The sequence below is a fragment of the Lathyrus oleraceus genome, chromosome 1 (genome assembly GCF_024323335.1).
Source record: "Lathyrus oleraceus cultivar Zhongwan6 chromosome 1, CAAS_Psat_ZW6_1.0, whole genome shotgun sequence".
Lineage (NCBI taxonomy): Eukaryota > Viridiplantae > Streptophyta > Magnoliopsida > Fabales > Fabaceae > Lathyrus > Lathyrus oleraceus.
Genome location: NC_066579.1, coordinates 389,179,994 through 389,206,427, shown reverse-complemented (window position 1 = coordinate 389,206,427; position 26,434 = coordinate 389,179,994). Strand labels below are relative to the sequence as shown.

General features: G+C 30.2%; 1 protein-coding gene across 1 annotated transcript; it reads right to left on the bottom strand.

Moving 5' to 3' along the window:
• Positions 1–16,588: 16,588 nt before the first annotated feature.
• On the bottom strand, positions 16,589–19,722 carry LOC127073535 (probable polygalacturonase). The gene is made up of 6 exons (XM_051014713.1): positions 19,516–19,722; positions 18,648–18,959; positions 18,425–18,545; positions 18,141–18,315; positions 17,985–18,055; positions 16,589–17,674 (listed from the first exon to the last, which is right to left on the bottom strand). Exons 1-6 carry the CDS (start codon positions 19,519–19,521, stop codon positions 16,998–17,000), a joined length of 1,362 nt encoding a protein of 453 aa, XP_050870670.1. The 5' UTR covers positions 19,522–19,722; the 3' UTR covers positions 16,589–16,997.
• Between the last annotated feature and the right edge of the window lie 6,712 nt (positions 19,723–26,434).

Sequence of the window (26,434 nt, the reverse complement as noted above, 5' to 3'; positions counted from 1 at the left end):
TACATAAAACTTGAAGCTGCATTATTTAATAACAACTTTCTCTAACATTCTAACAAGTGGTATCTAGAGCATTGGTTGATGATCTAAGTATGTCTCTTTCATTCAAGAAACGTAGTTTTAATATAATGGAGAGAAAGTCGTTATTTTCGTTATCCTCTCGTATCAGTCCCTCATCTGAATCATCTTCATGGCTGATTCATCAAAAATCTTAACACCGACAATTCCCAAATTCGATGGATGATACGATCATTGGACCATGCTTATGGAGAATCTTCTTAGACCCAAGGAGTATTGGGAATTAGTAGAGAGGGGTGTAACGGTTGCACCACCAGATGCAACGCTAGAACAAAGAAAAATTGCAGAAGAAAGCAAGCTCAAAGATTTCAAGGTCAATAATTATTTGTTTCAAGCAATTGATCGAACAATTCTCGAAACAATTCTGAATCATGACACATCAAAAGATATTTGGGATTCCATGTGCGAGAAGTATCAAGGGTCCACGAAAGTGAAGAGAGCTCATATGCAAGCTTTACGTTGAGAGTTTGAAGTTCTTTGAATCAAGGATAACAAAATAGTTGATGAATATTTTGTAAGAACTTTGGCTATTGTAAACAAGACGACTACTCAAGGTGAGAAGATGGAGAAAACCACCATTGTTGAGAAGATGTTGAAGTCTATGACCATAAAATTCAATTATGTGGTGTACTCCATTGAAGAATTGAATGATGTCACAACCTTGTCCATTTATGAGCTATAAAGTAGTCTCTTGGTGCATGAGCAAAGGATGAAGATCACTCAAGAAAAGGAGGGTGAACATTTGTTAAAGATTGCAATTTATGGATGTGGTGGTATCAGCAATCGAGGTAGTGGACGTGGTGGATTTCATGGTCCTGGCAGACGAAAAATGAATAGAGATCATATCCAATGTTACAAGTGCCACATGATAGGGCATTATCAAAGTGAATGTCCAAGTTGGCAAGAGAACGATGCCAACTTTGCTGAATTCAATGAAAATGAAGAGTTGTTACTCATGGCTCAAAAGAAATACATAAAAACCAACAATCAAGTGTGGTTTCTTGACTCAGGATGCAGTAATCATTTATTGGAACAAAAGAATGGTTGTTCAATTTTGATGAAAGATTTAGTGAATCTGTCAAGTTAGGGGATGATTCCAAGATGCAAGTAATGGGAAAGGGAATTTTGAAGCTTCACATGAATGGAATCACTCAAGTAATCACTGGTGTATATTACTTATCAATCTTGAAGAATAATCTTCTAAGTGTTAGTTAACTAACGCAAAAGGAACTAACAATAGTGTTCAAAGATGGAGGTTGCATAATACATCATGTTGACAGAGGATTGATCACGAGGACAAAGATCTCATCCAACATAATGTTTGTTGTGTATGCACATGTTGTTCTTCCTAGGTGCATGAATATTTCTTCAAATAATGTCACACACATGTGGAATTATAGATATGGCCATGTGATCTTTAAAGGCCTTGTCCATATGATCTTTAAAGACCTTGACACGCTCATCAAGAAGGAGATGATGTAGGGAATGCCTAGTTTGAAGGACATGGAAGAGACTTGTTCATATTTCTTGATGGGAAAGCAATATAGATAAGCCATACCAAAGCAAGTCACATGGAGATCCAAATAAGAGCTTGAGTTAATCCATTCATATATGTGTAGACCTAGCAGGCCTGCAACAAATGGTAGAAGCAAGTATTTCATTACATTCACTTATGACTTTAGTAGAAATGCATGGATTTACTTTTTGCATGAAAAAGCTTGTGCTTTTGATGTTTTCGAACAATTCGAAGCCTTAGTAGAAAAAGAGTCAGGCCTTTACATCAAATGCCTTAGGATAGATAGAGGAGGAGAGTTTACATCAAATGATTTTTGTGACTTCTGTAGTCTTCATGGCATCAAAAGTCAATTTACAACTGCCTATACTCCACAACAAAGTGGAGTGTCAGAGAGAAAGAATTGGACTCTAACGAATGTGATCAGAAGCAAGAAAACAAGTAGAAATGTTCCTAAGAGCTTTTGGCCTAAAGCAGCTAAATGGGAAGCATATGTAATCAATAGAAGTCCAACATTATTTGTGAAAAATATGACTCCAGAAGAGGCATGAAGTGGTGTAAATCCTTTAGTGCATCACTTCAAGGTGTTTAGATGTATAGCTTTTGTACACATTCCGGATGTACACATAAAAAATCTAGAAGTCAAGAGTACAAAGTGTGTTCTCCTAGTAGTTAGTGAAGAATCAAAGGCTTACAAGCTCTATGATCATGTGAATAACAAGATCCTGATCAGCAAGAATGTGGTTTTTGAAGAATCAAAAAGTTGGGAATGGAAAAGCATAACAAAGAAGACAAAACTCAATCAACCACCAATGTTGATAGAGAAGAAATATGCATGGAGAGTGGTGAATTTGAAGTGATTAATGATACAGTGTTGTTGAAAATTATGGCTCCCAACATGAGGGAAGTAATGTAGAAAGTGCTAGTAAGGATAGTGCTACTGAAGAAGAAAATAATGCTCAAAGGCAAGAGTCTTCAGAGCCAACAGTGAGGAAAAGAAGAAGGCCATGGTACATGAACGAATATGTTACAAACTCAGAAGGGTAGGAAGAAGAGAAGATACACAACTTAGCAATATTTTGTAGCAGTAATGGTCCTCTCAATTATGATGACACGGTGAAGCATGAAAAATGGAGGAAATTTGTAGACTTGGAAATTGAAAGTATTGAGAAAAATGATACTTGGAGCCTTGTCAATCTACCACCAGGAGCCAAGAAAGTTAGTGTCAAATGGATATACAAAATAAAATGCAATGAAAAAGGGGAAGTATAGAAATGCAAAGCAAGGCCTGTGGCTATAAGGTACTCACAAGAACATGGCATATATTACAATAAATTTTTTGCTCCTGTGAAAAGATGGGATACTGTCAGGATTGTCTTAGCACTTGTAGCATGCAAAAAATGGTAGGTATGTCAACTTGATGTCAATAGTGCATTCCTACATGGTGAGTTGATGGAAGATGTTTATGTAGATCAACCACTTGGCTATGAGAAAGGAGGAAGAGACAAGGTCTAAAAGATGAGAAAGGAATTTTATGGCCTTAGGCATGCTCCAAGGGTCTGGTATAGCAAGATCGAATCATATTTCAACCAAGAGAATTTTGAAAAGTTCCCTCATGAACATACACTATTTTTGAAGCATGGTGAGGACAATATATTTATTGTCAACTTGTATGTAGATGATCTAATCTACACAGGAAATAATCAACAAATATTTGAAGGATTTAAGGGATCAATGAGGAAGATGTTTGCCATGACATATATGGGGGAGATGAGATACTTTCTTGGGCTGGAAGTAAAGAAATAAAGTGCATGAATCTTCATCTGCCAACAGAAATATGCCAATAAAATACTCACAAGATTTGGCATGGATAAATGCAATAAGGTTTGTAATCCTATTGTACCAGGTTGTAGGTTGAAGGAGGATGAAAATTGAAAGCTAGTTGAAGATGCAAACTATAAGCATATGGTGAGAAGCTTGATGTATTAACTTGTTACCAGACTTGGCCTTACCTATTTAATATGCTTGGTAGCTAGATACATGAAGAGACCAATTGAAATTCATGCAACTACAAAAAGAATCCTAAGGTACCTAAAGAGAACTATGAACCTGAGAGTTTTGTATAAGATGAATGATGAGATGGTCTTGCAAGGGTAGTCAGACTCTGACTATGCAGGAAATATTGATGACAGAAAAAGCACTACAGGGTATGTGTTTAAGCTTGAATTAGGTCGTATATCATGGTATTCAAAGAAGCAAATCATTATGACTATTTCAAGCATTGAAGCTAAGTTTGTTGTAGTAGCCTCATGTGCTTGTCAAGCAGTCTGGCTTCGAAGAATTCTTCACAAGCTTGGTCAAACTCAAAGCCAAGATACAATCATCATATGTGACAACAGTTCCACAATCAAGTTATCAAAGAACCCGGTGATGCATGGAAATATAGATGTATGGTTTCACTTTCTTAGGGACTTACCTAATATGGTACAATTTAGATGAAGCATTGCAGCATATGAGAGAAACTTCCAGATGTGCTAACTAAATCAGTGAAGCGCGAATCTTTCAACTACATTAGAACAAGAATTGGAATTTGTGTCATTTGAGTCTTGCTCGACAATGTCCATAAATCTAATGTTTGTATCATATTGTAATTTGTCTCTTTTGCTAGTTTCAGATTAGGGGAGTGTTTGTTGAAATGCTAAAAAAATGTTGCAGCATTGTGTTCAACATGTAAATGTTAGAATATACACGGTTCGGAATCTCAAAACAACATATAGCAGCAAAATATGGTAAGTGCATATTGATAGATTTAATTGAATCGAATAGACACAAATTATAACATATATTTATAATTGTGTAGATCAACAGATAATTAACAATGATAAAAATGGTGTACCTTATAGAATTTGAGAGACGGTTATCAGAAGAGTGAGTATGAGAAGATTATTATCCTCATTGTTGTTTATGGTTTTCACTGTATGTTAATCGTCTAATGGGGCAACGCTTAAATACCTAAACGGTTGAGGACAAAGACCTCTCATTGGGCTTAACTCAATGGTTCAACCCATCACAGTCCATTCAGGCACAAAACTCAATCAAACAATTCATCAATAAAATTAGTATTTAATAATAATTGATCATAATATAATTAATTAATAATTGATTATGTCAATCCATTTGATTAATTAAATAATTAATTTAACAATCTCCCACTTGGATGATAATAATCAATTATTAAAAATATTAATTTTAATATTAGAATTTCAATAATGGTAAAAAAAACTAACCAATCAAAAGAGAAGTAAGCTCCAATATTGCAGAAATTGTATCTGGTAGGGAAAACAAATCATACATGTTAAAGACTCATATTTCATATATAGAATGATGAATTTAGAGTAACATATTTAAGTTAAGAGAAATATGTTGTTAAATAATGGCTCAAGCATATGAAAATGCTATTGATAAATTCCCACTAACCCAAAATATCATAAAACTTACTCATGTGTATAAGTCTCTGGTAATTGATTTTACTAATGAGTTTTCAAATTAAAGGTCATAGAATATCCACATAGGTCTAAAAATAGTAATTATATATAGGCAATACCCTATTACGAGAGTAATTATATTTAATTATAAGTACCTTCATAACACAATACCATACTTGATATGAGTATTGATATTTACTTGTACTTTGATATTATAACCCGACAAATATTGACTATTGAAGATAGAATAACACAATATTGTTGCATGCTAAAGAATTATTGTGTCTTTTCAATATCGACATAAACATCAAACTATACTTATTGAGAATAATATATATCTCAGTATTATAGAATAAGATTTTTTAAAGTTATTGTATATTTTGAAGCCTTTTTAGAGTATGTCATATTTTACACATAACACAATAATATATGACAATGTGAGAATAGTAATCTAAATTTTTTAGATTATATGAATGTGTGCACATGCATCCCCATAAATCCAACATAAATAAATAAGGTATGCATTTATCAAAGTCCACTAATATTAAATACTTTGATTATACAATGAGATATTAATTTTATGTTTAGTGCAAAACTATACAAATAACTGATTGTATAATATATCATCATTAGAGTTTTACAAATGCAGCCACATATTTGAGTATGATGATCATATTTATATAATTTCACATGCATTTGAGTATGATGATCATATAAAAGATTTACCATCATTTGAGTGAGATCAAATCCCTATAATTTTAAATATATAATATTTTAATAACTCACTCAAAACTCAAATGCTACAATTATAATCACACGCATTTGAGAAAAATATTATGTTATACGCGGCGAAAAAAATGAGACTTTAATTTATTTAATATTGAAGATATAACAAAAATAGTCATAAATTTTCACAATAACATAAGATTATAATATCTTTAATATAAGTCTTCATAATAATATTATATAAAATAAATATTATTTATTCTTAGTTATATACAAATGACATGTTAAATTCTCTTACTTAATAAAGGATAATAGTTGAAATAAAATCAAGAGTTTTGAAAAAAATTAAATAAGTATTTAACTATTTTCTCTATCACATAATGATCATGTTAAACAAAGCCACCCTAATATGATATGTCCACCACTTACGTAATACTTAGAGAATTGAAATTCATTTTAATAAAAATAAGATTTAAAATAAATTATTCGATTTCATTAAATTAAAATACTACATATCTTTAAAGAGAAATTTTTATTTATTATAATCTCAAATTAGAATATCAACACTAATAAATAAGAAATATAACAACAATGTACAAGTATTATGTCAAAAAAATTATAATACTAGTAGGGTATTCGAACCATAATTTACATAACTATAAATCACAAAAACAATAGCAAATTATATTATTAATAATACGCCGATAGAATATAACTATTATCAATATAATATTTATTATAATTAAAATAGTTTAATTATTTTATTAAAAAAAATACAATTATACTCATAATAAATGAATTACAATCATATAAATTAAAAATGATTATATTTTATTCAAAATAAAAAATTATGTATAATTATATTCACGATATATGAGATTACAATTATACACATTAAGAGTGATTAGTTAATCATCTAAAATAAACCTCTAAATAATAAAATTTCTAATATACTGATAAACCTAGATTTTATTTATTTGAGTATATAATAAAAAATCAATTATGCTAATAAATAGAGAATTATAATTTTCACAATATATATATATATATATATATATATATATATATATATATATATATATATATATATATTGAAAATTATAATTCTCTATTTATTAGCATAATTGATTTTTTATTATATACTCAAATAAATAGGTCAATACATATGAACCAACATAACTAAAACATCTGCATTCATACGATGTAACACATATACTATTATATCAATATATATATTAACCAACATAAAATATTATATCACAATCACAAATACATATAATCTCAAACATGTGCATTCATACAATGTAACACATATACTAAAACATCTGCATTCACAAATAATATAAAACAAATACTCAACAATGTACATTCCGAAAACATATTAAATATTGAGGTTATCAAGTTCCTTCACCCAAGCATACTTCAAAAATTCTAGGCTCCAACAATTGCGGACACCCCAATGCCACAAAGGAGTCAGCGTGAAAACAGCTCAAAACAATTTGAACTTCACCTCCAAACTAATTTTCATGACCCATTCACTTAACGTGGATGGTGATATGTCCAAGCAATACCTAATTAGAAAGATCAATTAATGAGGAAAACTATCTCCCTCGCGATTCAAGAGAATAAGCTCCTTTGTTTCATATTTTTTGACGATGCGCTAGGGTAACCACTCTCATTTTCTCTAACCTAGATCCACGTAGTTTTATATTTAGAGAGTTGTGTCAAACTTTTGACAGGTTCTATATAAAAAATTGAAGTTAACTTCAATTGAGTTGTGAAAAAAATTTTAAATTGTGAAAAAAAACTTAAGTGGCTCATTTAATTGTAAATTAAACGTATAATATGTGTATGAAGACCTTTTTTTCTATAGCTTAATAACGAAAAAGTTTGAGACCCTGTGTTATAGACCGTTATGTACACACACACACACATATATATATATATATATATACTCCAATTTTAGAATGTGAAAAGGGATTGTGAATGTTCCCAGAAACACATTGTGAGGATCTCTCACAGTCCACACGTAAGCAGGCTTCTTGTAGCAACAGTTGTTTAATACAACTGTGGTTATAGGTAACGCGTTTTACAGTTTATTACAATGGGCAATAGATTGTGGTTGTAAACTACACACTTACAATCACACCCTACCTCACCATGGTTGATCAAGCTTGATGGTATCCATTTTCCAATCATGCTGAAATGGATTTTACGTAATAGTGTCAAGTTGACGACATCAACATAGTATGATTTTGTGTTCATGAATATGGACGTGCCAACCAGATACAAGAGGTATGACCTTAATGCACATACTTTACAATGTGTTAACTGTGCATCGTCACCATCAGCCTCAACGACCGCATCGAGGTGGTATTTGTACATCCTCTCTAGAAATCCAACCTGACATGACATCCTCTAGTGTGATCCATCTCCTATTGGGCATCACCAGAGTTAGCTCCCAAATATTGCACCATCATATCTAATACCTCAAATCTAGTTAGTCTGGAGTAGGTTAAAAATCTCCACTTGATCGAGAGATGTAGAAGGAATGGCACATCATCAAGTGTGATGGACATCTCACAAGTTGAAATATGGAAATAAGAAGTCTTTGAGTTTCATCTCTTAATAAAGCAGATAACAAACCATGGTTAATAAAAATATACCCAGTCATGGATAAATTTTGCAGTTATATGACTGGGTATATTTTTATTAACCATGGTTTGTTATCCGGCTGCTGTGCTTCACAATCTTCCACCATGGTTGATACATTTCAATGCCTCACGGTGTTGTAAAAAAATAGATCAACATTAGAATGTTCAAATATTACAACACATATGTTTAAAAGAATAAATATAAATTTATTTTACCTTTCTATCCCACACGTTTCTGGTAACATGGTATGCATACATACAAAATAGTGAGTGTTTGATGGGTCTCCTGGATAATCATCAAGAATGGCAGCATCAGGTTGGATTTCTGGGGCATAAAGGGACTCATATCTCTGAGAGGACGATGTTTCATCATCAAATGAAGTGGCACCAAAGACATGACGAGAGAGTCTAGCTCTTTCTCTCCGAACAAAAGCATGTTGAGTCATTCTACCATGCCTCAATATGTCTATGTTATCATACATTTTACCTCTAATTATACTAGAAAATCATATCATAATTCGGAAGTTAACTTCCACATTACATAACAAAAATCAGAAGTTAACTTTTGTATCCTCATGCAACATGAAAATGCAGAAACATATTATATGTCCAAATGTTCTAACTACAAACTTCAAAAAATCTACATGCATGCCTCACTAAACAACTTAATATGCGTTTAACTTTAAAAGAATGCATAATTTTTTAAAATAAAAAATAAAAAAATGAAAAACTTATCAAATGTGAGAAGTCAATGATTTTTCGATTGAATAGATTGGAGTAGAGGTTGTTTGATGTCTTAGGCTTCAATGCAATGTAATAGAAGTAGCGAGAAAGCTTAAAAAATGATGGAAGACAAGTTTGCTCACGAGCTCTGTTTTGGGTTTTGGGTAAACTTTGAAATGAAATGAAGAAAGAAGAGGGAAGGTCTGACGCATTATATAAATCAAATATGCACAAAACTTAACCTTCGTATAAAATATGGAACTTAACCTCCATACCTATTCTTATATATTCTAGTCTGAGTCTGAGACTTGTCTTTGATTGCATTTTGTGTGCGTCCAAAAATTAACTTCCATATTTTATGGGCATTATTAGATTTTTTTTCTGAAGGGTGCCAAAAATAATTCCTTTTTAGTTTATGTCAGCTAAGTTAATAGATTAAGCTTTGTGTAAGAAAGAATACAGGGAATTACTAATCTCATTTTAAGTGGTGAAAAAATATCCTATAAAAAATTTAAAATATTTTTTAAATTTGGAAGATACATTTTCGAACGCACCTAAAATATATCAAACACATGCGTAAGTGAATCACACATTTACTTTGTAAAAAAAATTCAAAAATATATTTTTGAAATCTGAAAATACATTTTTGGATAACTTGTTTTTATTGTAGGGGTACTTTTTGAAACTATTATCTAACCGTTCGAGATACTCTTTTCAATACTGGAATAAGTGAATAAGTTTTTAGACATGGACCTCGAATTAATATCAGATTTGAGTGGGAAGTTGTCACTGACACTCCTTAAATAGAATCTAAGAAGGTTTGGTTTTGTTTTAGGTTTTTTAATGACGAATGAGAATAATTGTTTTTTGTTGTAGGTAAAGGAGAATTTGTTATCTGTTCAAAAAATCAGAATGCTGACTTTTTTCATGGTGTTCTTGGATGGCTCGGTGAATTCGGCATCATCACCGGAAAATAAGATAATACTAGCAAATAGTGAAAACAAATATTTTGGAAATATATTTTTGAATTATTTTTTTTTATAAAATAAAGGTGTTGTTCATTTACGCATTTATTTGGTGTATTTGAGAGTCGTACGAAAATACATTTTCGAAATTTAAGATATTTTTAGATTTTTCATGAGGTCATGGTAGTAATTTTTAGGGTGTTTTAAGTAATCCCAAAAATATATTGGATTTAGAAATCCAATTTCTTTTTCTTCTCTAATTTAGAAAGCAAGTACTTACCTTGTCATCCCCTCACTTATATCTGACATCCGTCGTTTAAAGCCCTTTTATTGTTATATCATTTCGTAAAAATCAAAATTTTATGAAATATATCTGTTTTTATCAAAAATTTGCATAATGTATCGGAAATTTTTGAATTTTTCATTTTTTAATCAAAAATTCTGAAATTTTTGATGAAAAATGAAGAATACCGGAATTTTTTTTAAAAAATCAAATTTTAAAAATTTTGGTACATTACCTAAAATTTTGAAACTTGGTACAGTATCGAAAATTTTAAAATTTCCAATAGTGTTAAAAAAAATATTTAATTGAATTTGAACTATCGGAAAATTCATAATTTCTAGTACACTATCGAAAATTTCAAATTTTCAGATACACAATCGAAAATTTCCGTTAGTGTTAAAAAAAATTAATTGAATTTGAACTATCGAAAATTTTATTTTAGTTGAATTTTCTGATATAAAATAAAATTTTTAAAATTTCTGATAATATTTTTAAATTCACGTAAATTTCAAAAATTCCGGTATATCAAAAATTTTATGTGTATTGGAAATTCTATTATACCTAGGTAGAATTTCGTGCAAAAAGTTATTTTAAATTTATTTTAAAATAGTTTTAAAATTATAAAATTATAAGAAGTATCAGATTAATTGGAGGTGACATAAAGAAATTTCTAATCTAGAGATAGATAGTGTTGCAAATTTTCAACCTAAAATATAGGCTGAAAAGCAAAAATGCATGGAATATAAAATCAGTACAATAGTCATTTTGTTTAAAGGAGAAATGCTAATTATCATATGTAATTTGCTACATAATCGATTACAGTGATGCAAAACCTCTAAAAAGTTTCTTCAATTTCAATTGACTTAATCCCTTTTTAAAATGAGATCAAACCATAAGTATAACTTGAATAATCACTTTCAAAATTTTGAAATTGCAAAAAATATCGCATATACACGACATATCAGACACACCATTTCAAGATATTATGCTATAAAGTTTGTAGACATAAGATTTAGAGTTTAAGAGATAGTGTACATTATATTTTTTAGGACTAATATAAAGTTAGAAGAGATAATAATAGTTAAAATAAGATTGTTTCAATAAGAGAGAATGTTTGTTTAAGAGAAGGATAAAAGAATCATCAAAAACTACAAAATTGGAAATTAGACCATTTCTCCTCAAGAGAATAATACATCCAAATATAACTACTACAATTATCGTTCACTTATAATAATTTGATATGATGTGCTTTCCACATGATATATTGATTATGCTGGATGGCAAAATCTCAAGCCACCTAAATTCAATATATTGGTATCATGTCACTTTTGTTGACTGTCACATTCAATATAGCAAAACAAAAAAAATGCATAATCTTTGATGACTCATTGAAAAAAATAGTAATTTAAGATTATAGGTATAATAGCACCACATCAAAGAAATAGATAACAATGAAACTAATAATTACTTAAAATTGAACTTTCATTAATTGAAGTATCACCAAATCCACTACATGCTTTACAGTGAACTTAAATAACAATGAAACTAATGCAAAAATGTAAACTATGACATTTTGAGTCCTTTATATAAAAGGCACTACCAAAATTTCATTATACATGAATGAAGAAATGAAGTTGTACAAATAATGACCTATTTGAGAATATGCGAGAGAATTCAAATCTTATTTTGGAAAGAAGGTAGACTATTCTCGGATATAAAACGGTGATTTACTTTTTTATTTTTTTTAGTAGAAATCGAATTCGGTACTTCAGAATTTATAACACTACGCACCAATCACTTGCGCCAAATTCGGTGTTTTCAGAATGATTTGTTAAAGCCCTATAGTTTTTTTTCACCGAGACTCATGAGGTAGAAACACGACGAGGAAGAAGAGCTTGAAGGGTTACTGAGTTCTTGACAAGGCTTAGGGAGCACTGAGTCTGAAAATCCAAGTGGTATCTGTACATCCTCTATATAAATGCAACCCGACATGACATCTTCTGGTGTCATTCATCTCCTGTCGGGCATCACCAGAGTTAGCTCCCAAATATTTTATCATTATATCTAATGCCTTAGATCTAATTAGTTTTAAACAGGTTAAAAATCTCCACCTGATCGAAAGATGTAGGAGGGATGACACATCATCAAGTGCAATAGACATCTCACAAATTGAAAGATGGAAAGAAGAAGTCTTTGAGTTTCATCTCTCAATGAAAGCAGATAACAAACCATGGTTAATAAAAATATATTCAGTCATGGATAAATCTTGTAGCTCATATAGCTGCATGGCATTCATAAACCATGGTTTATCAGGCTGCAGCACTTCACAATCTTCCTACCATGGTTGATACATTTCAACGCCTCACGGTGCTGTAAAAAAACACATCAATGTTAAAATATTCAAATATTACAACACATATGTTTAAAAGAATAAATACAAATTTATTTTACCTCTCTATCACACATGTGTCTGGCAACATAGAATGCATAGATAAAACAGTAAGTGTTTGATAGGTCTCCTGGATAATCATTAAGAATGCCAGCAGCACGTTGGACTTTGGGGGCATCAAGGGAGTCATGTCTCAAAGAGGACGATGTTTCATCATCAAATGAAGTGGCACCAACGACATGACGAGAGGGTCTAGCTCTTTTCCTCCGAACGGAAGCATGTTAAGTCACTTTGCAATGCCTCAATATGTCTACGTGGTTAGATATTTTACATGTAATAGCACTAGAAAATCATATCATAACCCAAAAAGGCAAGTCCAAAATACAAAACAGGAACAATATAAAAATAAAAAATAATTCAAAACACCAAAATTCAGAAGTTAACTTCCACATTACATAACAAAAATCAGAAGTTAACTTTTGTATCCTCCTGCAACCTGAAAACGCATAAACATATTATATGTCCAAATGTTCTAACTACAAACTTCAAAAAATCTACATGCATGCCTCACTAAAGAACCTATTATGCGTCATAATGTAACAACGTAAACCCATTATGTGTTTAACTTCAAACAAATGCATCAATTTTTTTTTAAAAGTAAGAAAATGAAAAACTTATCAAATGTGAGAAGTCGACGATTTTTCGATTGAATGGAGCGGAATAGAGGTTGATTGATGTCCTAGGCTTCAATGCAACATAATAGAAGTAGCGAGAAAGCTTGAAAAATGATGGAAGACAAGTTTGATCACGAGCTATATTTTGGATTTTGAGTAAACTTTGAAATGAAATGAAGAAGAAGGAAAAGGGAAGGTCTGACGCATTATATGAATCAAATGTGCACATAACTTAACCTCCGTATAAAATACGAAACTTAACCTCCATATATATTCTTATATTATCTACCATGAGTCTGGGACTTGCCTTTGATTGCATTTTGTGTGCGTCCAGAGATTAACTTCCATATTTTATAGGTATTATTAGTTTTTTTTTACTGAAGGGTGCCAAAAATAATTTTCTTTTAGTTTATGTCATCTAAGTTAACAGATTAAGTTTTGTGTAAGGAAAAATATAGAGAATTACTAATTTCATTATAAGTGGTGGGAAAATATCATATAAAAATTTAAAAATGTCCTTTAAATTTTGAAGATAGATTTTCGGACACATCTAAAATATATCAAATACATGCGTCACTGAAATACACATTTACTTTGTAAAATAGTCCAAAAATATATTTCTGAAGTTTGAAAATACATTTTTGAATAATTTGTTTTTATTGTTGAGGTATTTTTAAAACTATTATCTAATTGTTGGAGGCACTCTTTCCAACCCTGAAATAAGTGGACAAGCTTTTAGACATGGACCTCAGATGATAATATGTTCCAGTAGGAAGTTGTCACTGGTACTCCTCAAACAGAATCTAAGAAGGTTTGATTTTGTTTTAGTTTTTTTTAATGATGAATGAGAATAATTGTTTTTTGTTATAGGAAAAGAAGAATTTCTTATCTGTTCAAAAAATCAGAATGCTGACTTTTTTCATGGTGTTCTTGGATGGGTGGTTGAATTCGGCATCATCATCGGAAAATAAGATAATACTAGCTAATAATGAAAATAAATATTTTCAAAATATATTTTCAGATTTTGAAAAACTAAAAGTATTGTTTATTTACGTATTTATTTGGTGTAATTGAGATGCATACGAAAATACATTTTCGAAATTTAAGATATTTTTAGATTTTTCATAAGGTCGTGGTAGTAATCTTTAGGATGCTTTAAGTAATCCCAAAAATATATTGGATTTAGGAGTCCAATTTCTTTTTATTCTCTAATCTAGAGAGCATCTAATTTGTCACTCTTTCACTTGTATTTGACATCCTCATTTATAGGATTTTTATCATTATACCTTTTTTGTAAAAATTGGATTTTTATAAAATTTGTCTGTTTTTATTGAAAATTTACAATATGTATCAAAAAATTTAGAATTTTTCATATTTTTATCAGAAATTTTAAAATTTTCGATAAAAAACGAATATTTCCGATAAAAAATGAAGAATACCAGAATTTAAAATTAAAAAAAAAAATTACACTATCGAAAATTTCAAAAATTCCGATAATGTTAAAAAAATTAATTGAATTTGAACTATCGAAAACTTATTTTACTTGAAATTTCCGATATAAAATGGAACATTTTGAATTTTCGATAATATTTTTAAGTTCAAGCAAATTTCATAAATTTCAGTACTATTGAAAATTATAAATATATTATCGAAAATTTAGTGTGTGTCGAAAATTCTTATATGTTTATCGAAGATTTATTTTAAATTTTAAAAAAAAAGTTTTAGAATTATAAACATTATGGGAGGTGTTAGGTTTAGTTGGGGGTATCTAGAGATAGATGGTGTTGCAAGTCTTTAACCTAAAATACAGGCTGAAAAAGAAAATGCATGGAATATGAAATCTGTACAATAGTCATTTTATTTAAAGGAGAAAAACTAATTAACATATGTAATTTGTTACATAATCAATTACACTGATGCAAAAGTTCTAAAAAGTTTTATCAATTTCAGTTGACTTAATCAGTTTTTAAAATGAGACTAAAACATATTTATAATTAAGCAATCCCGTTCAAAAATTTAAAATTGCAAAAAGCATTGACATACAATTTATAATTAAGCAATCCCATTATTCAATATTGTACTACAAAGTTTGTACACATATAAGATTTAGAGTTTAAGAGATAGTGTACATTATATTTGTAGGACTATTATATAGTTAAAAGAGATAATAATAGATTATATTTGTAGGACTATTTTATAGTTAAAAGAGATAATAATAGTTAAAATAAGAGAGAATGTTTGTTTAAGAGAAGGATAGAAAAAGTCATCAAAAAGTAGAAAAATGAAAATTAGACAATTTCTCCTCAAGAGAATACATCCAAATATATCTACCACAATTATCATTCACTTATAATAATTTGATGTAATGTGCTTTCCACATGATATATTGAATATACTTCGGAGGAGGTGGCAAAACCGATCGGTCGTCACACTTAAGTCCGTCAAAAAAATGAATGGGGACGGATAAACTCATCAAATGAAATTTGGTTTAAAAATCTAACTCGTTCCATCAAAGTGACGGATTGACGGACCACGGACTTACCCACCTATTTTTTTATTTATCTATTTTTTATTTTTTAATTGATTAACATGCTTATTTTTTCATTTCAATTAAACATTTCACTTATTTTTTAAAATATTTTTTTATAAACCATCTTTTTAACAAATTTTACTTAAAAACTATTGTATATATTGACTAATAAATATATAAAATAGAATCATCAATCAATTATTGCATATATTCACTAATAAATATATAAAAATTATATTTTAAGTACTTGATAATTAGGTTGGCGGACTGGCGAGCCAACCCGCCCTTTTTCTGGCGGAGAAATTTAAACGGGACGGACTAAGCGGTTAGATGGACACAAAATCCCATCATTTTTTGGCAGGTGTACGGACCAGCCTGACGAAACACGACACATTTTATCACCCCTAAATTCAATATATTGGTATCATGTCACTTTTGTTGACTGTCACATTCAATATATAGCAAAAACAAAAAAATGCATAATCTTTGAGGACTCATTGAAAAAATAGTAATTTAAGATTATAGGTAAAATAGCATGACATCAAAGAAATAGATAACAATGAAACTAATATTACTTAAAATTGAACTTTCTTTAATTGAAGTATCACCAAATCCACTACATGCTTTACAGTGAAATTAAATAACAATGAAACTAATGCAAAAATGTAAACTATCACATTTTGAGTCCTTTTGTAAAGGCACTACCAAAATTTCATTACACATGAATGAAGAAATAGAAATGAAGCTGTACAAATAATGACCTATTTGGGAATATGCAAGAGAATTCAAATCTAAGGAATGGAAGAAACAAAATGAACTGTCTTATTTTGGAAAGAATGTAGACTATTCTCGGATGGCAAACGGCGATGCGATTCACTTTTTCATTTTTTTGTTTAGCAGAAATCGAACTCGGTACTTCAGAATTTACAACACTGTGCACCAACCACTTGCGCCAAATTCGGTGTTTTCATAATGATTTATTAAAGCCCTGCAGATTTTTGTTCACCGAGACTCATGAGATAGAAACACGACGAGGAAGAAGAGTTTGAAGGTTTACTGAGTTCTTGACAAGGTTTAGGGAGCACTGAGTCTGAAAATCCGGAGACATTTGAACATTCCCATGTAGTGGAAGAAACCGAATTTGTGGACAATGTTATGTTTGAAAGGCAGATATCGGTGAAGGGTGATTCTTCGATGCCGCTAAAGTTTCCAGCAATTGTGATATTTGTTCCGATAATATCCTTCAAAGTAATGTGATTCAAAAGTGGAAGTGCTTTTGGATCGAATTTGTCGTCGGGGTGAGAACCACAATTTCCTTTGGCTGAAATTGCTGTATGAACATTTTCCATTTTGATGTTGGATATGACGATTTGTTTAACGTAACCGCCTCTTCCTTTGATTGTTCTGAACTCAATGCCGCTATTCGAGTTGAAAATGTGAACATGCTTGATTAGAACGTTTGAAATTCCACCTGACATTTCAGTACCGAATGAAATAGCAGAGCCGGAAAATGCGTGAAGATGAACCCTTCTTATGTGTATTTTCTCGGCCGGTCTTCCATAGGTTATGCCGTACTGATCCCAGCCACTTTTGAGAGATATTGCATCATAGCCAATGGATACATTACTATCTTCTATACAAACATTATCAGAAGAATCTGAAAACATGAAGTGCACAAACATTAGATAAGCGACCCTCGCCAATGTTTGGTAAGCTATTGATATTTGACATACATCCTATGAAACATCGGCACAAACACAGACACCAGACAACAGTGAAACGCTGACCCTGGTAATAATTTGAAAATGTGATATAATCGAATGCAACCATGTGTGTCTATCATGTTAATGTGAACCAAACACGCGTTAGACCCTAGACAAGTCTTTGATCTGAAATGTCTTGATACTACATGGTATTGCCATTTTCACAACAAGGATAGAAAAATGAGTCAATAGTATGCTACAAACCTGGTACTATACCGGCGGTATAAGGGGATTCTGGTGGAGTGGAGATTGAAACATTTTGAATATGTACATTGCTGCATCACATTAAAACGTAACTGTATCAATATTAATTCTTTTTACAAAATAAGTATCAAGAAGAAGAAGTAGAAAATTATATACCTGCAATAAACCGGGTGAATGCTATATGCTGGAGCATTCAAGAATGTAAGATTTGAAACTACGACAGAATTGGATGATATAATTTCTACCAAATGAGGACGACTATGGTTGAGCGAGTGAGAATTATACCATTCCCACCAAACCGATCCCATGCCGTCAATGGTTCCGTTATTTCCTAGTGAAGTTACATGAAAATACGAAAATTAAATCCAGAAACAGAACCATATGAAAAACATGGTAGAAGAAAAAAAGACTTAGAATCAAGAAGAATAGAAGTAAAAAACCTGTTATAACCACATCCTCCAACTTGTAACCGTTGATTAAACTCTTGTATCTTCCTTCAGGAACATCTTTCCCTCGCCCATACGAAGGTAAAGGTTCAACAACATCCCAATGAGATGGATCCTATAATCACAGATAACAGAAAATGATGATTTATTCAAATTCTACAACCCTACAGCAATAGCCGCTATTCGACAACAGCTATTAAGCAAGATGCGAAAGTACCTGAGATCCAATAATGACAGCGCCTTTCTCTAAAAAGAGGGTGAGATGGCTGGTAAGATTGAAACTTCCGGTGAGCCATTTTCCCGGTGGCACATAGAGCTGAGCACCGCCCTTATCAGCGAATGACTTGACATAGAAAATTGCATTCTGTAACGCAAGTGTATTCAGTGTCTTACCATCACCAACCGCACCGAACTCCAAAATCGAGACAGTGTGTGGTCTAGGATCCAATTTCGGATTCAAACCACACTGCTCGAAATCTCCATAAACTTTCGAGGCATTGCTCAATGCCAAAAGCAAGAGCAATGCCACCTGAAGAAAAAGTCACAAACAAATTAATCACCAGAAAGCATCTCCGATTAAGAACAAGATCGAAATTCAAGCATAATCTATGCAGCAACAAACTAACTTCAAAAAGATAGATGTTTTAAAAAACAAAAAGTACTAGCAATTCATTTCATACCAAAAACAATGAAATAAGTCAACAATAATGTTAAAACTGAATTCAAAGCAAATCAGATCAATTTCTCAGATCAAAATTGAACATAATCCGATGAAACTCACACCATGGACAAGAATTATCATTGCCATAAGCAAACCTAGTAAAAGAAACAAAACACCCCCAAAACAACAAATCTCGTACATTGAATTCCAACACGACCCATATGAACAAAACAAACAAACTTTGACTAAAACACACTAAATCCAACCAAAGATCAAATCTTGAAGAAACCCTTTTACTTCTTAGGATGAAAAACAAGACAACATAGTCCAAGATTTGGAACCAAACCAGTTTAAGGTTAAAAAAACACACAAAAGGCAAAGAAAACATAAACCAAAAATGAAGCTCAGAGAGAAACGTACTTACAAGCATCTTCTAAGGTCAAAGCTGGCAAAAGGGTCAGAGACTAAAGAAGACAAGAACTAGCGCTAGTGCCAACGAAAAAATAAGTAACTGAAAAAAAAATTGCAGAGAGAGAAAAGAAGGAAGAAGAAGAGGAAAAGAAACAGCTTTATGCAGTTTTTGAGAGTATTATTATAAGAATAAGAATTAATCTACCTATATGTAAAAATGACAGCAAAGGAAGAAGATTAATGGTCCTTTCATATATGTACAAATATTTGGTAAGAAATTTTCTTTATTAAAAATGGGAATTAAAATTTTTACTAAAAAAAAAGACAGCTTTTTCTTTTCATATATAATTATTAATACCATTAATTAAATAATTTAAAATTTATTTTTAATAAATTAATATTTTGAATTATTTAAGATATTTTTAAAAAAATCAAAATATAAAAATTAAAGAGTAACATAGGAGTGTGAAAAATTAAAAGTTCTTTATATGTTTTAAAAAAATAAAGATGAAAAATTGTGTGGCATCACAATCATATTTTTAAAATAACAAAAATAGGAGGAAAAAAATCTAATACAGTAGATGGTAAAACAGAAACTAAGGCCGATTTTAGAAATGAATGATTTTTTTAGCCGCGAAATGAATGAATATTAATTTTTGTTAAAATAGGACGAATATTCTTAATAAAAAATAGAAAGAATACTCTATATGGAAGAAGAAAAGGACACGAAAATATAAATTAATTAGCACTAATGGGTGATTGAAGCTGTTAATGAAAATGATTAGTAACGTCTTTCGCCGACAAAATTGTTTGAAACGGCTTCATAGGTTGTGGCTGGGTGCATAGTGTTCGGTGTTTTTTTACATGTCAGACAATTATTACATTATTACTAGACTTATTTATGTGTGTTTTTTTTCTTCATGTGTGTATGAGTGAGTGACATGCTATAAAACACATCATCAACAAACAACGTTATTGTTCTTTTTACATTTGTAATGTTCTCATTAGTGGTGAGAACATATGACTTATGACATGCCAAATGATAAAGCTTTAATCAAAGTCTTGCTGGCAATGCCAGCTGGAATAAATGCCTTGTTTGATGATTTTTCATTGTTGATATCTTCTAACTCAATTGAAAAAAATCAATATTGTTAAATTTGATTTCAACATCTGAGTTTAAACTCTTATTCTTGTTGATTGTGTGAATTTTTAATAGTTATAATTGTTAAATATGTAATTCTTTGTGATAAGATATATAGTATTCGATTGGTGTCGAAATGTGTTTTAATTTGAACAAAGGAGTTAGTCTCGATAGAGTTGAAGAAGATTAATTTTATTTAATTTTAATTGGGTTACTTATTTTGTGATTACTTTGAATGCAAGTAATCAAATTATAAATAGAGAATAACTCTATTTTATTTATTAAAAAATTGTAGTACAATCGTGTAGTTTTCAAAAATCACAATTGTGATTAACACATATTATAACAAACACTTTGACTGCACTTTATACAGCAATACAATTTTCTTCTCCCTTTAAAATTTCTTTTTTTCTTTTTATTTCAATTGTTTGGTTTTTATTTTTCACTTCTCAATATAGTGTAAAATTATCTTGCAACTAAGAAGTTGGTATTTCATCTGAGCAAAGGGTGAGCGTGATCAATCAGAAAGATTGATTATTGTTGATCAATATTGATTCGATTAACTTTAAGATTAGAGTTTTTCCAATAATAATTATTTCGTCTACAAATTAAAAAATAATTTCGTTAATTAAAAAGTTTCTTATTTGTCTATAAATTCCAGTTCAATTTATAAAAATGAATATTTATTAAATTAAAAATTATGATCACTTCTTTTACAAATATTTGATTTAACTTCGATGGAATGCAACTCATAAATTTTCTATATTTTCTCTAGTTTTTAATATATAAAAATATATAATTTTAAATTAATTAAAAAAATTAATGTATCTCAACTAAATATATGTTAAATATATTGATTAAGGTATTTGAATTATATATAATTTAAATATATTAATTATGCAATAAATCTATAAAAAATAAAAAGTTTTTAAAATTGTATTTATATTTAAATTTTGACTAATGATAAAAAATAATGATAACAAGTTTAGGGAGTGAATGGGGCAGAGAGATTAGAATAGAAGAAGAATGGGTCCGTGGAGCATGTGGATTGACAGAGTAGAAACAGAGGAATGGTGGGACCCACACCAATCATGTACAAGATGCTAGCCTGGCAGCATTTACTTGACAGGACATATCAAACAAAACCATGACTCAAAGACATAACACACTCTTGTATTCTATTGTACTCTTTTTTTTTAATTCTTTTTTATTAACAACGGTTTCAAATGTGCAACAACTACATGTTTATTACTCCTAGTAGTAATTACTACACTACTATTTTATTGAATTTGATTGGGAGAACTATGTCTCGATTTTTGTTTAATGATTAAAAAATAGTTGAAATTATTTGATATTAAAACTGATCACTAAATCAGATTAACTGATTCAGTCAATTCTGGTGGTGAAAAAATAATTATTACTACCATTTGTTTGTATGTAAATTTTTTAGTTGGTAATGAATGATAAGTAACCTTACTTTCACTCTCTCCAAACAATTTACATTTTATTTTTTTATTCTAAATAGATTAATTCAAAGATACTTTAATTAAGTGAAAAGATAATTGATGGTATTGTTGGTGATTAGTCTCATGGAAGTGTATGTAATAGTATGGATATTATGGGTTACCAACTAACCAAGTGGAGTCAATGTTAGTAAGTATAAATGAATGTGTAGGTGTAATAAGTTTAAAAAATTATTATAATCAAATATTGCATATTTTCTTTGAAAAAATTTCAAGAAAAACACCATATTCAAAGTGTATTGAATATTAAATATGGTTGATGGAGTAACTCATTTTATATATATTACATGGGTTAAATATGTGTAAGATAATAATCAATGTTCAATCTCTAAATGCAATATTTTTTTGTTTATTTTTATAACATATTAATATTGATTTTATATATATTAGTGTCATGTTGTTCATTTTTTTAATGCACATACGTGAAAATATATACGATATTATTTTATTTTAAATAGAAATTAATAATATAAAATTATGTGAAAGATAATTGTAGTGGTTTGAATAGAAATTATTAAAAATTATTATGTAAATTATGTAATTGTAAGATAGAAAAATAGACTATACTAAAATTAAATTTTACCTTTATATATATATATATATATATATATATATATATATATATATATATATATATATATATATATATATATATATATTTTATTTTATTTTTATTTCTAAAAAATTGAACATTGATTAATCACAAAAGATTGAAAAAATATTGAGAAAAACTATAATAAAATGAAAGTTGTGTGCATAATATTTATCAATTAAAATAAAGTTAAATTTTGGAGAAAAAAAAGTTAAATTATTTTAAATATATGCAGTTTTCTCGATAAAATATCAAATTAAATGCTTCATGAGTAACAAAATTTGAAAAATGAATTAAAAAACATATGAATTTGATTCAAAAAAATACATGATTATTTATATTATATTATTATTCTTACAGAAATTTTAAAAATCTATGATTTTATATCTTGATATTTATCATTTTTATGATTTTTTTATTAAATTAAGCATGACAAATCAGTGATTTTATTAGGTGGAATTTTGACTTTTTAATATTTTGATAATAAAAAAGGGGTTGGTGGAATATAAAAACTTAATAGAAAAGAGACTAAGCTGTGAGTTTGACAGGAAAAAATAAACTTAATTTATTTAGTTTTGATTTTAGTTTCTTCGAGAGGAACTAAGATATTGTTAAAGAGAATCTAACAGCAAAACTTACAATTTATTAGAGTACTATTTTGAATGAAATTACTTAACAATGACATATTCTATGTTATCAAGAAAAATAAACTGGTAGTATAAAATTTGAAAAGCTTTGGATTCCTTAAACTTACACATGTTACATGTACATACGCAACACCAGCCATCCAGCACATATGTTAATGAATTAATTATTCAAATTAGTGAATGTGACTTATTGCTGTTTAGACCCAAATTTTATACCAAATACAGTTGATTGTATAAAATCCGATGAATAGTATTTTTATTTTTTTAATAAGTAAAAAAATATTTTTATTTTTTAAATTATTTTTTATAACATAAATATAAAATTTATTATTAATCAATTTTATTATTTATTAATCATAAAAATATAGGTTATTAACCACATATTTTATTTATAATTTATTAAATAAATTTATTATTTCATTAATCAGTAAAGTTCATACTATTCTGATATTAAAATATAATATATAATATAGTTTTTAATCAAATTTTGTATTTCATATTTTAATGATAGAATTTGATTAATACTATATATTTTATTGGTTAATGAAATAATAAATTTGGTTAATAAATTATAAGTAAAATATGTGGTTAATAACCTATATTTTTATGGTTAATACAATAATAAAAATGGTTAATGAGAAACTATATATTTGTGATATATAAATAATTTTAAAAATAAAAATATATTTTAGAAATATTATTTTTTATTTATTAAAAAATAAAAATATTATTCATTATATAAATACGGTGAACAGTGTTCGGTGTAAGATTTTGATGTATGATATAATATAGAAATAGCACTATTCTAAATTAATTATTGTTTATGCAAGTTACTAGTAATTCAAAAAGGAGTTACTATATATTAATTTTATGTGCGCGCGTGTCTATATATATATATATATATATATATATATATATATATATATATATATATATATATATATATATATATATATATATATATATATATATATATATATATATATAATTCCGTTATAGAACTAGAAATAGTGATAGATATCGAAGCTACGATAATGTAAGACTTTTGATGCGGTGGAGTGAGAATGTACCTGTAAGATTAGCACTCAAATGCTTAATTCATCATGTGAAAGAGTAGAGATTATTTAAATTGTGTTTGAAATTTATTGCTTGAAATGACGTCATTCTCTATATAAGGAGAAGAATAACGACATCGTTATCTTCCCGGCATGGAATGCGAAGGATCGTTAGATGCGTATGAGGCGTAGATATGTGCAATGAGGTGTAGAATAGTTACGTGGTAAGGAGAAGTTTCTATAAACAAGACGGTGTAATAGGTTGATGAGTTTCAGCCCGGAGTGGCCTATCTCCAGATGGTCGGTCTGAGGGAGATGTGGCTGGCCTATAACATATGCTCCTTAAGCCCTCACGCTTGAATATCAAGGTGAGAGTTTGAATAATTTCGCCTTCGGTCCCCGACCACTCTCCTTCATGCTTTTACTGTTTGGAACATCAAAAAGTGCCATTATAATTATCCTTGGAAACTGAAATATTTGAGTATTACATGTGAAAAACGCGACTGTTGATTGGTCATTTTTCTCTCTTTGTTGCTAGTATACAAAAGTAAGAAGAACTATAGTCACTTTCTTTCATACGTTTATTTCTTCGTTCTTAAGTGGCTACCTCGTATTCTCCTTTGGAAGTGACTTCTTGAACTTGAGAACGTTAGTATGGTATGACTAAAAAGTCATTGAAGAACATGAAAGGAAGCATGTTGAATCCAACGTCCTTATGGGAGAGTTCCATATATTCTTCCATTATGTATGTTTTTCCCAAAGAGGGAAACCTGGATAAGGATTTTCTTGAAGTGGGGGAACCGACACTTTGAAGTCTCACTATCCCTGTTGAAGATGACACAATATGCAGTAAGTACGGTAACTATACCATCCCTTTTGTATGAATATCTCTTTTCTACTTTGGAGGTTTGTCCGCCCTTCACTGCCATTGAGATCAATGTTTTTAGCAACTTGATGGTTTCTCCCTCGCAACTTCATCTGTTAGGTTGGGCATATGTAAAGTTTTATCAGTACTGGTGTGAATATCTGAAGGGAAAACTCTTCGTCATCTTGTTCTTTCATCTCTTTTGCTGCCACTGGGGTACTTTGGCACGACCAAGGGAACGAGACTTGGTTCTCTTGGTTCCAACGATACATATTTTTGAAGACTTTACCGACTTTCCACCCTTTACAGACTGATATTTCTGGTTACTCCCCTTCATCCCACGGCTCACGCGACGCGACCATCTATGGGCCTGAGTTGGGAGTGGAAGGTAAGTGTAAACCCTTGTTTCCTCATTATTGCTAGACTTTGTTAACCGCCTGGGTTATCTCGGAGGTATAGTACCATCGGCTGAGGCTGATAAAAAACATTTGAAACGTATGATGGACGTCTCTTTGTTGATAGGGGCTCGCTCTCGTGAGGATTGTCAAGTTTCCATTGGTAAGTTTGTAGTTTCCTTTATTCCTCTGTTGTTGTTTTGCCCCCTCTTTGGGTGCGTATTTGGAAAACAATCATATTTTAGTGTAGATGTAATGGAGGATGAAGTGAGGGTCTGGGTCCTGAGTGGGGAATACAGCCACCCAGTGTAATGGTAGGTTATCTTCCCTCTTTATACCCCCCCCTAAGATGTTGCTTTTTTTCTTGTCCTTTCGGGCTTGCAGATGGATCCTAGAACTCGCCCTGGTCCTTCTCTTCTCGTGACCACCATGATTCAACCTTTGGTGATGATTAAGCATTTCTTGTCAATCTCTCTGAGCAGACTCTAAGGGAGGAATCGAACAGTCTTGTGTAGTCTGCTAAGCGGGCTTCCGTTGCTCTCACTCTAGGTGAATTCGGGAGTTGTGGAGATCTTAGGGCGAACCGAACACGTGATGAAAAATTCCAGTTGGAAAGGAGCGTCAACATCTTGTCTTTCCAACGAGACATGTATTTAAGAGAGTTGCAAAAAGTTTATACTTCTTGTAAGAGGTAAACAAAGTTATGGACCCGTT